At 46.5% G+C, this 16,719-nt stretch overlaps 2 protein-coding genes across 6 annotated transcripts in view; both read right to left on the bottom strand.

Annotated features, from left to right (window-relative positions):
• Positions 1-187: 187 nt before the first annotated feature.
• LOC114583646 (uncharacterized) lies at positions 188-7,158 on the bottom strand. Its single transcript, XM_077917884.1, is given in 5 exon segments — positions 188-1,948; positions 2,603-2,729; positions 3,161-3,243; positions 4,882-4,963; positions 5,167-7,158. Coding segments are annotated over 5 exon segments (1,716 nt in total). The 5' UTR covers positions 5,623-7,158; the 3' UTR covers positions 188-980.
• A 4,936-nt stretch (positions 7,159-12,094) lies between these two features.
• LOC114582713 (uncharacterized) overlaps positions 12,095-16,719 on the bottom strand; it is a 120,194-nt gene continuing 115,569 nt past the window's right edge. For all 5 annotated transcript variants that reach the window (XM_077917872.1, XM_077917874.1, XM_077917871.1 and 2 more), the window contains exon 6: positions 12,095-16,059. In XM_077917872.1, coding sequence (XP_077773998.1) covers positions 14,981-16,059 — 1,079 coding nt within the window. In that variant the 3' untranslated portion in view covers positions 12,095-14,980. The remainder of the gene's footprint in view (positions 16,060-16,719) is intronic.

Here is a 16,719-nt window from a genome sequence, read left to right as displayed (position 1 = left end):
GTTTCTTCTCTGGCACAACTGCCCTCTGGGTGAGGGGCCCGCAGAAAGGGTGGCGCCTTTGAGAGATCTGGGGGTCACCTCCCTCTGTGCTCCAAAAGCAGCACGGCCGCCATTTGGGGGGGAGGCCATGATCCCGCACGTGCTGCGTCTTCCAAGGTTTCGAATCAGTTTTGCAAGAGCCCCCAAGCTCCTTCCGGTTCCTTTAATGTGGCTAAGAATAGAGGCAAATGATTCTCAAACGGGCAAAGGAATTTCAGAAGGGAGAAATGAATTTCAATAGGGGCAGATGTGAAATTTTGCACTTAGGCAGGATGAACCAGATGCACCAATGTAGGGTGGGGACACCTGGCTTACTAGCAGTACATGTGAAAAGGATTTAGGGGTCTCGTGAACACAAGCTTAACATGAGTCCACAGTGTGATGCAGCAGCAGCAGCAAAAAAAAAAAAAAAAGAGAGATCGTTGCTGCTAGCTAGGCTGCATCAACAAAAGTATAGCGTCCAAATAAGTGTAAGTAATAGTCCCACATGATTCTGCCTTGGCCAGACCTTGCGTCTTGTGTCTAGTTCTGGGCACCATCAATCGAGAAGGATGTTGACAAGGTGGAATGTGAGCAGAGGAGGTGACCAAGATGATCAAAGGTCTGGAAACTAAGACTTAGGAGCAGCAGTGGGGGGAGTGGGAGATGTTTAGACTGCACAATCTTTGACTTAGAGGAGATAGGATAGTGATCTTCAAGTATCTTCACATGGAGGATGGAGCAAGCTTCAAGTTAGAAGAAAGTTAGAAGAAAGTTGATTCCAATTGAGCATCTGGAAGAACTTTCTAATGGTAGGAACAGTTCAGCTGTGGAAAGGACTGCCTAGAAAGGTAGTGGACTCTCCTTCCTTGGAAGATCTGAAGCAGGTGGTCATGTGTCATGGGTTTCAGTTGAGATTTTTGCAATGCAAGTGGCTGGACTAGATTCTACAATTCTCCCAGCTAGCTCTTTGAAAGGGAGTTCGGGGAGTTCGGACTGAAGCCCTTTCCTCATTTCAAGCACTGATATGGTTTCTCCCAACTATGAGTTCTTTGATGGGAAATGAGACTGGACCTCTGCCTGAAGCTCTTTCCACATTCCAGGCACTGATATGGTTTCTCCCCTGTATGAATTCTATGATGGGACGTGAGATGGCAGCTGTCACGGAAGGTCTTCCCGCACACCAAGCAATTATATGGTTTCTCCCCACTATGAGTTCTTTGATGTGAAGTGAGACTGACTCTGTAGCTGAAACTCTTCCCACATTCCAAACATTGATATGGCTTCTCCCCTGTATGAATTCTTTTATGGGGAGTGAGACTTGTCCTGTGAATGAAGCTCTTTCCACATTCCAAGCACTGATATAGCTTCTCCCCACTATGAGTTCTTTGATGGTGAATGAGACTTGCCCTGTAAATGAAGCTCTTTCCACATTCCAAGCACTGATAGGGTTTCTCGCCTGTGTGAATTCTTTGATGGGAAGTGAGGTAATCTTTCCGATTGAAACTCTTTCCGCATTCCAAGCACTGGTAGGGTTTCTCGCCTTTGTGAATTCTTTGATGGGAAGTGAGATCGGAGCTATGACTGAAGCTCTTTCCACATTCCCAGCAATGGTGTGGTTTCTCCCTTTTATGAATTCTTTGATGGGAAGTGAGATGATCTTTACGATTGAAGCTCTTCCCGCATTCCAAGCACTGATAGGGTTTCGCCCCTGTATGAATTATTTGATGGTAAGTGAAATGAGCCTTCTTACTGAAACTTGTTCCACATTTCAAGCACTGATATGCTTTCTTCCCAATGGAATTCCTTGGATGGAAAGTGGAATGGGAGCTCTGGCTCAGGTCCTCTCTGGACTCTGAATATCTATATGACTTCTCCAGTATGTGGATATTGTCATGGTCTCCCTCGTTCTTCATTTCAAATTCATCTCCTACAATGGAGAGAGAATTGGATTAGAGCCTCAGGAAGAAATGGGAGACCCAAATGATTGAACAATTCTAATTAACACTGATAGTAACATTGATAGTGGAAGAATGGAAGGGAGTTAAGTGTCTTCCTACAGTGTACACTGCCTTTGTTGACTAGTGTTCACAAACATATTTATGAGAACCTGTGATTTTGTTTGGCCCAATCACAGAATCCGCTCCACCTCAAATGCCAGTCATATTTCTGTTCAATGAAATTGCAACAGAATAAAGAAGAAAAATGCTGACAGCCTGATCATAGTTTAAAAAGGTATAACCAGAGAAAAATGTCTGCAGACAAAACAGTAGATAGCCCTCCACTCAAGGCAGGTGTGCCATCTATGTGGGGCCATGGTGGTCAAGGCTTCCCCCCAATTTTCAATGAAGGGTCTGGGCCCCTCCAAAGTTCTGCGGTGGCCCCATATGACACATCAGCACGCCCCGCAAAGTGCAATCGCAGGCGCAAGGCAGAGCACCTGATTCAATGTGAGCTGTGGGGCTGTTAGAATCCCAGATGCTGTAGGTGGCGCTGTTAAGCTCCATCAGAATCTGGGAGATTCGGCACACAGATTAATGTAAAGAATTTCAAACAGATATTATGATCCAACAGGGAACTTTACCGAGAGAGGCCATGATTGCACGATTCTCCTCCATGACTTCCTGATGCAGAGCTCTCTGGTCAGGATCCAGCAATGCCCACTCCTCCTCCGTGAAATGCACAGCTATATCCTCAAAGCATACTAGGCTCTGAAAGAAAAGGTCTTCCTTTCAGAAAGCATAAAGATTATCTATCACACCTTGTTCTGTTGCACGGGGGCTTGGGGAGGTGGAGAAGAGGGGGGAGCCCTCAACTGGAGGGGCTGGGCAGGCGAATTCACACCACTAGTTTTTAAAGTTTCTTAGCTGATTTAAAGCCTATTTTAGCATTGACCAATAACCATAGAAACAGAACTGCAACAACTGATAATTAACGCTAGCGACATTCAGGAGGAGAGTTAAGGTGAGGCGGCTGTTCATTACTCTCAGCAGAGAAGCCTTCTCCGATGGCATTTTCAGTGTTCATAAAGGGCAGCTTTGACAGAAGCAAAGAGGAACAGGAGAGAGATTCATTTGCGCCCAGAGATGCCCTGGCTGCCCCACCCCTCCACCTCTTTCCCCACAAGGCTCCTTCCCCCTACCTGATCTGCTTCCACAGTCGCTGTTTCCCTTCCGCCACCAAGAAAAGATGGATTGGGAGGTTTTGCTGGCATCATTCTGTCACCTGCAAGAGACAAAGGTAAGCGGGGAGACAGGAGTGCCTGCCTCTCTCAGAGACGAAGCGCTGCTTCTCCAGCACCAGACTTATTATTATTTATTTATTAAATTTATATTCCGCCCTTCATCATAAGGTCTTAGGGCAGTTCACAGAATAAAACACAAGATAAAAATACAATAAAAATTACAGTGGTACCTCACGTTAAGAACTGAATTCCTTCTGGAGGTCCATTCTTAACATGAAACTGTTCTTAACCTGAGGTACCACGTCAGCTAATGGGGCTTCCTGCTGCCGCCATGTGATTTCCGTTCTCATCCTGAAGCGAAGTTCTTAACCCGAGGTACTATTTCTGGGTTAGCGGAGTCTGTAACCTGAAGCGTCTTAACCTGAGGTACCACTGTAAAACCAAAGAGTGAAGCAATAGCCCCTCTTCCTGCAGTCACAAATTAAAAGGCTCTACGTAGCATATTAATCAGCCCAAGGCCTGGTTGAAGAGGAACGTTTTCGCCTAATGCCTAAATATGTATCATGAAGGTACCAGGCAAACCTCTCTGGGAAGTGCATTCCATAAAATGGGGAACCAGTACAGAAAAGGCCTGTTCTTGTGTTGCCGTGCTCCAGACCTCACATGGCGGGAGCACATGAAGAATGGCTCAGATGATGATCTCAGGTCTGGGGTGGCTTATATGGGGAAAAGTGGTCCTTGAAATATTGAAGTCAAGAGCCATTTAAGGCATTTTAAGTCAGCACCAGCACTTTGGATTGGGCCCAGAAGCTAATTTGGAGTTAGTGCCGTCAGGCCAGGATCAGTTCTTATGCCCAATCAGTCTTGTCCCAGTGAGCGAGCTGGGTGCCGGATGCTGCAGCAGCTGAAGCTTCCAAACCGATTTCAGAGGCAGCCCTACGTAGAATGTGTGGCAGTAATCTACACTACAGGTTAGACAAAGTAAGTTAGGCTGTCCCTATCCAGATAGAGACACAGCCAGGCCACCAGCCGAAGCTGATGCTCCAAGACACAGAGGCCACCGGAGCCTCAAGGGACGGCAGCGGATCCAGAAGTATTCCCAAACTACACACCTGCTTCTTCAGAGGGAATGTTACCCCATAAAGAGCAGGCAACCCCAAGCCAGTCTGAGGACCCCCCCCCCAGTGCCTTTGTCTTATCTGGACTGAGCTTCAGTTTGTTGGCTCTCATCCAGGCCATTACCTCACGAGCCGAGTGCATTTTGTCATTTGTAGCTAATGCGTATTTTAATAATGGAAAAGTCCATCTTCCCTCCTTGGGGCTCTTGGTCGATGGTATCGAAAGCTGCAGAGAGGTCAAAGAGAATTAATGGGGGCATATTTCCCCTGTCTGCCTCTCGGCAAAGGTCATCACACAGGGCAACCAAATCATTTTCTATGCCTAAACCAGGACTAAACCCTGATTGAAATGAATCTACAGATGGACCTATAATAAGCATCACATGCTGGGTGCATTTTGGCATTTTAACCAAATGATTATTTTACTAGTGCAAAAAGACATCTCCCCTCCTTGGGCTCTTGGTCCCAAATATCTTCCACAAAAAGATGAAAAGAAACCATGGATTAATTTGAAAACCAACACAAGGGGACCAAACGGACAAAGGACTCCTTCCTCCTTACCCAATGGCCTCTCTCTTGCGCTGAATGGAGTCCTTTCTTCCTCAGGGTAATCTGGGCCCATTCCTGAAAGCAGATTCTTCCCCTTAAAGAACACAAATGATTCCAAACAGAGAATGGGGAGAAGTGTTAGTCATAGAAAAGGAATGACAGAGGCAAAAACTTTAGAGGTAGCCCATATCATTATCTGGATGCTTTCCAAAAAAGAGGGGCCATTAGTAGAGCATTTGGATACTGTCCCTTATCTATTGAGCCCCTTGGGAGCATCCGGAGGAAAGTCTCTCTCACCTGCTTCCTCTCCTCTGCCTGACTCAGGAGGAAACCTTCGGCCAGGGCCACTGCCTGGGAACTGGTCTCTGCTCCGCATTCCCTCACCCAGCTCTCCATCTCCGCTGGAAGGACAGCCAGGAACTGCTCCAAGATCACCAGGTCCAGCATCTCAGCTTTCGTGTGCCTTTCTGGCTTCAGCCACTGATGGTCAAGGCAGTAGAACCAGCTGCAAACCTCTCGTGGTCCTTCAGTCTCCTGGTAGCAGAACCACCTGAACTGCTGGCTCTGCGCCTCTGAGCGAAGGGTGTCCTCCTCTCCCAGGATCTTATGCTCAGGGTATTCCCAGAATCCCCCACTGCTCCCCGTTTCTGGGCCTCTTCCTGCTTCAGGGTCAGCTGAGCCTTGCTCATCCATCTGTGCTCTCAGGAAGCTTCCAAGAGATTGGGAGGGATCCCCTTTTGCTTCTTCTGCCATGTTCTGTGTGTCTGAAAAGAGGTACTAGGAAATCCTAAAGCAAATGCATTCTCCCCCCCCATAAATCTGACACACTATCAGGAGAAGAAAAAGGTTTTCTGAGTAAACGTATATGAGTTTTGGTAGGAACCAGGATTGGACTGCACCACACAGTGGCATAGCGTGGGGGGTGCAGGGGGGGCCGGCCGCACCGGGCGCAACATCTGGGGTTAGGGCAAATCCACGGATTAGGGGGTGCAAATCCACGGGTTAGGGGGCGCAAATCCACGGGTTAGGGGGCGCAAATTACTTGCCTTGCCCCGGGTGCTGACAACCCACGCTACACCACTGGCACCACAGAGCTTTCTCTAAGAAAAAAAAAAGAGAAGTAAGCCTCTTGCCCTCTTAGAAGGAAAGTGCCCAGGCCAAAAGTGGAGGCAACTGAAGGGGTTTCTGTGACATGAATCAGCCTGGTGGCTCCTGCCTTTCAGTCAAGGAATGAATTCAGAACAGGGAATATAAGTGAGTCATTTGTACCAAGTTTAATATGGATGCTAGGCTGGAGTGATCCTCAGGGCTTGCTCTCCTTCCCACATTACATTCCTGCTTCTGTCCCGTTTTCTAGCACTTGGAAGCTCCAATGTTCTCAAGGCAGATTACGGGGGTGAGGTCCCTTTTTCTTTCTTCTGAGGGCCAGATCCACTCCAGATTTTTGTAGGGTTTACTCCTTAGCCTTTTACTCTCCAGAAAATGTCCCTCAAGGCAGCAGAGGTTTGGATTCAGAGTTTTCCTTTGACAGGCTACCTTGCCCAATGGATGAGCCCAATCTGCTGCACGTCTCCCTCTACAGTATCTGAAGAAATTGCCTTCTTAACTGTTGAAGCCACGGATGGGTCTCATTCACTCAATCCATTAGAGGCAGTCTTCACATGCAACAGAACTCACCTAGGGCTATCATCACCTGTAGCTGGCTAGAGAAAGCCATTCTCGGGGTGTGGCCACTGTCAAATGCTGACAGCTTTTAGGAACCACATGTGAGAACAAAGGTGGATGAACTAGCCAGAAGGAGCCCGTCATTTTCCCACCACAGATACTGCCCCTTCTCTACCACCCCATTTCCATCTCGCCTAGGCTGCTAGCCCCAGTCCCTTTGGGATGGAGATGACGTGGACAGGGCACTCCATGCTCCGGGATTATTGCAATGCCTGCTACGTATGTGGAGCTGACCTTGACGATGAATCAGAATCAGCTCCCAAATCCCACAGCCAGATGATGGGCTGGGCTCCCTCTCCTCATTCATTGCATTTCCACCCCCCCCTTCTCTCCCAGGGGCTCAAGGGGGCATCCAGGGGTCTCCCTGCTGTCCTTTAATCCCCACAGCAGCCCTTGAGAACACCATCAATTCCTGTTTTAAAGCAGCTGCATTGCAGGGCCAGTTGGGTGGTTGTGTCTTGGGGTGTGGAGGGGGCTGGTTGGGGGCTCCCCACCTGCATGAGCTGAACAGGACCCCCTGATGCACCCCCCCCCCGCTTCTCCCCAATGCACCCCATGGCGGAAGACAAGGGAGACTCACCAGGTTGCAGGAGCTGCAAAGCAGAAAGACAGCAACTCCCCCTCCCCCTCTCCTCAGTGGCAGGGAGGAGGGGCTTCTGATCTGGAGGACTCCCCCCCCCCCCACCTTCATTGCCTTTCCTCTCTAGGAATCCAGCTCAGCTCCTTTTAACCCTGGCAAAGCCAGGCACACTCAGCCCTCCCTTTGCAGAGCAGGAGACAAGTGTGTTGAGCTGCTTCATTTGGGGGGGAGGGAGCCATGGGAGTAGCCAGGATTTATGGTTTTCGGGGGGGGGGGCAGGACACCCACCTGTCCCCATCCTCTCTCTGTTTTTTAAAAAAATAATATTTATTACATTTTCCATTTTAACAGTCCAATAAAGACATCAAAACACTCCAAATGATGATACAATCGGAAAAGCCAAATATTCAATGCTGAATTATCTATCTTTGGACGACTTCCCATGCTCTGAAGTCCTCTCTCTAGCTCTGTCTAGCAGATTCAAAATGAAATGTGACAGCAACCATTGTTTTAAATTCCTTTCGTTTGACCCCAAGTGCTCAGAAAAATATGTCGAAATCTTTCTACAATTTCTACTTTTAGTTAAGCGCTTTTATTTACCTGCTTGACTGAGGGTGGGGTAGGTGCCCCAGTGGATAGCGGGTGGCGCTGTGGGTAAAAGTCTGTCAAGACTGGCCCGTACGGGCAGGGGTACCTTTACCTTTACCTTTAGGTGCCCCAGTCTGGCAGAAGGCCTGTTTTTACTGAAACCAACCCTCTGCAGAACCTTGAGGACAGGAATCTTAGCCAGACCTAAAGCCTTGGGAGAGCCTGGCTGCTGGATAATAATAATAATAATAATAATAATAATAATAATAATAATAATAATTATACCCCACCCATCTGGCTGGGTTCCCCCAGCCACTCCAGGTTGCTTCCAACAAAATATTAAAAACACAATAAAACCTCAAAGAGTAACAACTTCCCTAAACAGGCCAATGGCCCACCTGGGCCAGCACCCTCACCTGGCAGTTGCCCCTGATGCCCCACAAAAGGGGCGAGGATGGGGAAGCATCGCACCCAAGGCCCCCTCCACCCCAGGGCAGTCCATGTGGGGCCACAGGAGCCCCTGGAGACAGAAGCTGCCCTTTAACCTGAAGTAAATTGAAGTGTGGGCTGCAGTAGAGCTAAGACTATCTAATGTACACAAAGAATATATTTAATTGGGTATGCAGTACATATAATCAAATACGCAACGAACGAATGAGTATGAACTGCTTACAGAGAGAAAGCGCAAAACTATCAAGGGACACCTCGGATTTAAAAGGAAGTACCTAATAATCTGGGATGCCAAGATGCCTGTTTCATGGCCGACACCTTTTTCCGCGAGGACAAGAGACGCCTCTGAGCTTTGCCTCCCCTTCCCACCTCCCTCGCCCTCTCGCTCCGGGGATTTCTTTCTCTTTTCCCTTTCTTTTAGCCTCCCCCCCCCCCGCCATTTCTTCTCTTCCTCGGGCGCTTCTCTTTCCCTCAGACTCCGCCATTTCAGCCCCTTTTCCTCATCTCTGGGCTCCCTCCTCCCTCTTCTTCTTTCTCCCCCACCTCAGCCTTCACCCTTGTTTATGTGCCCCGTTTATAGTTATATTTCCCGCTCTCTTTCTCCTCAGCTTCTCCACTTTTTACCTCAGCTCCTCCTTTCCCGCCAAATCTCAGGCATCTCTCCCTCTCTCTCCCTTTCTTCTTTCCTTCCTCTCTCTCTCCTCCACTTTTTACCTCAGCCTCTCCTTTCCTACCAAATCTCAGGCGTCTCCCTCTCTCTCCCTCCTTCTTTCTTTCTTTCCTCCACTTTTTAATAATAATAATAATAATAATAATAATAATAATAATAATAATAATAATAATAATACCTTTATTGTCAATGTACAACCTGTGTACAATGAAATTAACCCAGCCTCCCCTCTCCAAACACTCAATCTCACTGCACTCTGTGCTTTTCGCACAACACACCAACCCTGAAAGTCAGTCGCACTATAGAGTGGTACCTCGGGTTACAGACGCTTCAGGTTACAGACTCCACTAACCCAGAAATAGTGCTTCAGGTTAAGAACTTTGCTTCAGGATGAGAACAGAAATCGGGCTCCGGTGGCAGCAGAAGGCCTATTAGCTAAAGTGGTGCTTCAGGTTAAGAACAGTTTCAGGTTAAGAACGGACCTCCGGAACGAATTAAGTACTTAACCTGAGGTACCACTGTATTCTTTTCCCTTCAGCAGCCTAACAGCCCCTGGGTAGAAACTGTTTTTTCGCCTGTTGGTACGACTGATGATACCTCTGTATCTCCTGCCCGAGGCTGGAAGATGAAAGAGGTGCTGGCCTGAGAACTGAGGCAACATCTAGGGGCTCAGGGGCAGCCCATCATATCCCGTGCTGTCTTCACCCCCCTCGGTAGAGACTTTCCGTCCGTGGCTCTCAAGCCAACGCACCACACTGGACTGGTAGAAGGAGGTCATCAATTGGTCTTTTAACATTGTCCTTTCCCAAGACCCTGAGGAAATGGAGTCTCTGTTGGGCCTTCCTAACCTCAGCTTCTCCTTTCCTGCCAAATGTCAGGCGTCTCTTTCTTTCTTTCTTTCTTTCTTTCTTTCTTTCTTTCTTTCTTTCTTTCTTTCTTTCTTTTTCTCTCCTTCCTTCCTTCCTTCCTTCCTTCCTTCCTCTCTCCTCCACTTTTTACCTCAGCTTCTCCTTTCCTGCCAAATCTCAGGCGTCTCCCTCCCTCTCCTTTGTTCGGCAACCGTGTTCATTTCAGTTAACTTGAAGGGACATTTTTAAATTGGGGGTTTTGCCCACATCGAGCCCTGTCTCCGGAGCCTCCCCTTCTCCCCCCAACTCTCTTCTGTTGTGGGAATAGGGCTCCGGAGGGCCGCTGGAAGGGGCCACGAGGGCCGGGTGCTGAGCACGTCTCTCTCTGTCTGTATAAAGGTGGAAGATGAAGAGAACGGAAGAGAACCTGCAACACATATAAAAGGATGGATACATGGAATAAAGGTAAAGGTAAAAAAATATAAAGGTAAAGGTAAAAAAATATGTGTGTGGAATAGATAAAGGGGAAGCTGATAAACAAAGAAGCAATGAACTCTAGGGGCATTTTTGTTATTATTACCGGTACTTCTTTGACTTATGCACCACCCATTATCAAAAGAGCAGTGTGTCACATTAATAACATATTTTACAGGGCATGACAATGAAACATAAAACAAAGCATAGTGATTGACAGCATAAGAATAAAGACAATCCTAATAACAATTGCCACCCCTCCCCCCCTTTAACACTGCAAAGATTATTTAATGGCCAAAGGGCTGCATGTGAGGAATGTTTTTGCCTGGTGCCAGGGCTGCCATATTTCAAAAAGTGAAAATCAGAGTTGTTTAGCTGTTTGTCTTTCTTTGTTGTCTTTGCTGTTGTTGAACTTTTTTTTTTTTGCACAATTGCCAAGAAATCTGATGTTTTTCAGCTTTTTTTAAAAAATGAAAAATCAGCACTTCTGGAATGGGTTGCCGTGTTATCCTGGACATTTTCACGCTTGCCAGAACTTCCCCTCGGATGCTATAGCATCAGACGAATCCCGGATATGTCCAGGAAACCCCGGGTGCACAGCAGCCTTACCTGGTGCTTAATACCGCAAAGGAAATGAGTCCATGTTAATTAGCACCAGCCTGCCTTAACCAGCCCTGATCACGCTAATTTCAGAGGGTTTGGGAACGTCTCACTTGGTTCTATCATAGAGACTCATGACTCTGATGCCCCAAACGTTAACTAAATTCTAGCACCTCTTGGTCCCAGGATTTCTGGGTTTCTGGCATCCTGAGATTCATAACATTACCCCCTGCCAAGAAATGAGCAGAAAAATTAGCAGAAAGGCTTAATCATAGACCATGGGTAGGCAATCTAAGGCCGGGGGGCCAGATCCGGCCCAATCGCCTTCTCAATCCAGCCTGCAGACGGTCCGGGAATAAGCGTGTTTTTACATGAGTAGAATGTATCCTTTCATTTAAAATGCATCTCTGGGTTATTTGTGGGGCATAGGAATTCATTCATTGTCCTCCCCCCCAAATATAGTCCAGCCCCCCACAAGGTCTGAGGGACAGTGGACCGGCCCCCTGCTGAAAAAGTTTGCTGACCCCTGTCATGGACCATTATAGGGTGACCTCCCCCCCCCTCTCAGAAACCCTCCACTCTGCCCCCAATAGCTAACTTTGGATGGCCCCCACCCACAGAATATAGAGGACTCTTATGGCAGTGGCCAAACTCAGCCCTCCAGCTGTTTTGGGACTACAATTCCCACCATCCCTGACCACTGGTCCTGTTAGCTAGGGATGATGGGAGTTGTATTCCCCAAACAGCTGGAGAGCCAAGTTTGGCCATCACTGTCTTATGACATCCCTGAGGGGATGACTTGTTGACTTCTGACCAGTGTCCAGCTGACCCCCAGCCTGGTCAGTTTTTCTCCATTATGGGAAAGGCTTCCCAACCACCTTTGTCTTTCTGCCTCCATCTTTATGGCACACACACCCTTCCTGCATTGCCAGGCATTGGGCTAGATGACCTTTGGGGTCCCTTCCAACTATGGTTCCTCTTCCCCCTTTCCAAAGACTGCACCCCCTGTTTCTGCAACCCCCCAAATCCACAGCCTTTCCCCCCGGGCATCTGTTCATCAAAAGCTCCATGGACCCTCTTCTCAACAGGCAGCAAACGGAGCAGCCTAGCACTGATTCCTAGACTCAACGGATCATGGCATTGTAGAGTTGGGAGGGACCACGAGGGTCATCTAGTCCAGCCCCCTGCAATGCAGGAATCTTCTCCCCAGCGTGGGGCTCAAACCCAGGACCCCGAGATTGAGAGTTGCGTGCTCTCCGACAGCTGTAACCAAAGAAAGACAGGCAGGTTCAGATAGGAAGCCTTTGAAGCTTTTCCATTTTATTTTTGCATTTTCCATTTTACAAACCATAACAACAAAAACGAAACAAAATTCAGACATCATATCCCATTTATCTCCCCCCCCCCCCTTTGTGGATCCTTATATTTTCATTTTCATTCTGCATCTTATCACCAACTCCAATTATTGTAAATCCTTAATCAATCCATGGTTCAGATTTTTACAAGTTTTCTGTCAAACCTAATGTAATTGTTTACAGTAATTTTTCAAATACATTATATACTTCCCCCATTCTTCATTAAAATTGGATTCTTTCTGCCTCCTGATTCTTCCTGTAAGTTTTGCCAATCCAGCACAGTTCATTAATTTTAACAGCCGCTCTTCCTTGGTCGGAACTGTATTTTCTTTCCATCCCTGGGCCAGCAACGTACGGGCAACTATGGTTGCATACATGAACAATTTCTTCTGGTCCTTCAGGATCTCTGCACCTAAAATTCCTTTAAAAAACGCTTCTGGTTGCTTAGAAAACATTATTTTCACTATTTTAAAAAACTCATTATGTATCATTTCCCATAAAGCTTTTTTTACATAACTGCCACATATGATAAAAGATGCACTCTTTCTCTTTACATTTCTAGCACGTTAGAATTTGACTGATACATTTTAGCTAATTAAGTACCAATGGGACATCATTTTCATATAGTTTTCTTTCAAAGTATAACATGCTGTAAACTTCAGATTGGTAATCAATAATTTCTCCCACGCTGCTAACTCAATATTATAACCAAAATCCCTTGCTCAGTGTATCACCACTGCTTTGAACTGGTCCATCTTTTGTTTACCAATCCGATAAAAGTTGATACATTTAGTTTTTATTTTCAAGCAACTCTTTCAAATTGGGAGGTTTTATGTGAAAATCCTTTCTTTTTATCCAACTTAAATGCTTCATTAAGCTGGTGATATTGCAACCAATTGGTTATTAGTCCTCTTACTTCTTCATAACTCCTTAATTTTAAGTCTTGATCTACCTCTTTTAATAGTTCTTGGTAAGTTACCCAGTCATTTCTCATATTTATTTTTTTCACCGATTAAGTTTAAAGCCTGCTACCTCTCCAAATTTATGAATCTGTTCCAGAGCCTTTGGAACACTGACCAGAGGCTCCTCTACCAATATCACCACATCATCAGCAAATGCCTTAAGTTTATATGTCCTGTGTCCCACTGTTATCCCTTCAATCTTGACATCCAATCTGATTCTGCTAGCCAAAACCTCTAATACTAGTATAAACAATAATGGTGACAAGGGACAACCCTGTCTTGTCCCCTTTGTTATATTACATTTTTCTGTTAGCACATTATTTACAATCAGCATGGCGTATTGATTGGAAGCCTTTGAAGCTTTTTGTTCTTAGTGCTAATATTAGTACAGTAGTACCTTGGTTCTCAGACTTAATCTATTCTGGAAGTCTGTTCCAAAACCAAGGCGCACTTTCCCATAGAAAGTAATGCAAAATGGATTATTCTGTTCCAGACATTTAAAAACAACCCCTAAAACAGCAATTTAACATGAATTTTGCTATCTAACGAGACCAGTGATTCATAAAATGAAAGCAATAAACAATGTACTGCAGTCATGCAATCAGTCAATCAGTAGCTGAACTGGGTTTCACACAGTCACAAAAACAAAACAAAAGAGCTGCAGAAACAAAAACGCAAAATAAATAGCAAAAAACAGACAGACCTCAGCGTAACACTCAAAAAGGGAGTGTGGCACTCAAAACGGAGCACGTGCAGCTTATGAAGAAAGTTTGCAAACCACAACACTTACTTCTGGGTTTGCAGTGTTTGGGTTCCAAGCTGTTTGAGTACCAAGGCATTTGAGAACCAAGGTACCACAGTATTAACAAGTAATCATGCTGGCTCAAGACACACAGATTTCAAGGGGGAGGGAGAATGTTAGGAGTTCTCCCACTGACCCACCTGCCCCCCCCCCATCTGGAGCTCCCAAAGCCTTCATCTTCCACCCCATCTACAAGGCATCCTTGGCCAGAAACCACCAGCAGACCCCTCCCCTCCGCCGTAGCCCCTGCCCCTCACTAGGAACACTGACCCCCTGGAGGAAGTCTGGAGCTGGTGCAAGGAGAAGAGGCAGATTCAGGCAGTGACGGCTGTGCAAGTGATGGGAGGTGGGAGCACAGGAGAGAGGGGGCAAGGTGGAATAATTAACAGGAATGGGCAAAATGTGCCTCAGTTTCCTCACTGGCACAACTGTGAGTTGGGTGAAGGGCCAAGCAAACTGTGGCTGTGGGTAGGGCAAAAGGAATCTCAAGGCTGCAAAGTAATCTCAAAAGGGGCAAATGAATCTCCACACAGTCCAGATCAAGGGAAGTCATACCACTGCTCTATTCTTCCTTGGTCAGAGCACACCTGGAGTCTTGTGTCCAGTTCTTGGCACCACAATTCAAGAAGGATATTGACAAGTTGGAACATGTGCAGAGGCGGGTGACCGAAATGATCAAGGGTCTGGAAATCAAGACTTAGGAGGAACAGCTGAGGAAACTGGGGGTGTTTAGTCCACAAAATTGTAGACTTAGAGGAGATAGTATAGTGACCTCTAAATATCTAACGGCTGTCCCATGGGGGATGGAGCAAGCTTGTTTCTTCCTGGTCTGTAGAGGAGGACCTGAACCAATGGCTTCAAGTTACAAGAAAGTTGACTCCAATTAAACATCAGGAAGACCTTTCTAATGTTCACAAGACCTTTCTGATGTACAACAGTGGAAGCAAGTCCATTGGAAGGTGGTGGACTCTCCTTCCTTGGAAGATCTCAAGCATGGGCTTGGTGGCCATCTGTCATGCATGTTTCAGTTAAGATTTCTGCCCTGCAGTGGGTTGGACTAGCTTCTCCCATTCTCCTCACTGTGGATTTTTTGATGGAAAGTGAGATTGCCCTTCTGACTGAAGCTCTTTCCACATTCCAAGCACTCAAAAGGCTTCTCCCCTGTATGAATTCGTTGATGGGAAGTGAGAGCAGAACTCTGACTGAAGCTCTTTCCACATTCCAGACACTGAAAAGGTTTCTCCCCTGTATGAATTCTTTGATGGGAAGTGAGATTGGACCTCTGACTGAAGCTCTTTCCACATTCCATGCACTCATATGGTTTCTCCCCTGTATGAATTCTAAGATGGGACTTGAGATGACAGCTGTGACGGAAACTCTTCCCACATGCCAAGCAATTATATGGTTTTTCCCCTGTATGAATTCTTTGATGGAAAGTGAGACTGGCTCTGTAACTGAAATTTTCTCCACATTCCAAGCACTGATATGGCTTCTCCCCTGTATGAATTCGTTGATGGGAAGTAAGATTGTTCTTATAACTGAAGATCTTTCCACATTCCAAGCACTGATATGGTTTCTCTCCTGTATGAATTCTTTGATGGGAAGTGAGCACAGAACTCTTACTGAAGCTCTTTCCACATTCCATGCACTGATAGGGTTTCTCCCCTGTATGAATTCTGAGATGGGACTTGAGATGACAGCTGTGACGGAAAGTCTTCCCACATGCCAAGCAATTGTATGGTTTCTCCCCTGTATGAATTCTTTGATGGGAAGTGAGACTGGCTCTGTAACTGAAACTCTTCCCACATTCCAAGCACTGATATGGCTTCTCCCCTGTATGAATTCTTTGATGAGAAACAAGATTGTTCTTGTAACTGAAGATCTTTCCACATTCCAAGCACTGATATGGTTTCTTGCCTGTATGAATTCTTTGATGGAAATTGAGAGAGTCGTGCCAAGCGAAACTCTTTCCGCATTCAAAGCACTGATAGCGTTTCTTCCCAGTGGAATTTCTTTGATAGGAAGTGGAACTGGAGCTCTGGCTCAAGCTCTCTCTGCATTCCGAATATTGATATGGCTTCTCCTCTGTTTTGACTTTGTCATGGTCTCCCATTTTCTTCATTTCCAATTCATCACCTGCAATGAAGAGAGAAGTGAACATTGGTACTTATCGAGATAAATTCCTTCTCTATAGGGAGAATTGGTCTCTGCCCATCTCACCATTGAAAAGAAGTTAAAGCTTTGAGGAATACATCCTATCTCCAGTTCAACTCATGCTTAAGCAAGTAACTGTATAGTCACAACATAACAACTAAAGAATAGGAACAGAACAGTGATTTCAGTGGGGCATGCCGCTCTCTTCACTGAATGAAAATTCCTACTGGCCCCTGTAACTAGCACAGGTGAAGGAGGGGGAACTCTGATATGTGCAGAAGAGAAAGGCAGGGATGGAAAGATAGGAGAGCCCCCTGGACCTTGGGGGAAGGTGTCCCATGTCCCTCCAGGCAACCCTCTGAAATTTGATAGCCTCCCCCATGCACACTGAGGTACCTGAGAGGACTGGATCCCTGCTGCGAATTGAAAAGTATCTGACGAGGCATCAGCCACATGGGCAGAGGCCTAGCTTGCTTTGCTATTCCCTGCTGGATATGGACGAACCCTGGTCCAACCTCTGCCAGAAGGGCCTGGGCTCAGATGTAGGTTGCTCTGGCCATGAAAGAAGCTGCAGCCAAGACCTCAATGGCTTGTGCACAAGCTTCATGTGACCTGAGCAACAAAACCTGAGCCCTTTTGTCT

This window comes from Podarcis muralis, chromosome 13 (assembly GCF_964188315.1).
Source record: "Podarcis muralis chromosome 13, rPodMur119.hap1.1, whole genome shotgun sequence".
Classification (NCBI taxonomy): Eukaryota; Metazoa; Chordata; class Lepidosauria; order Squamata; family Lacertidae; genus Podarcis; species Podarcis muralis.
This window is presented reverse-complemented; position numbering and strand designations above follow the sequence as displayed.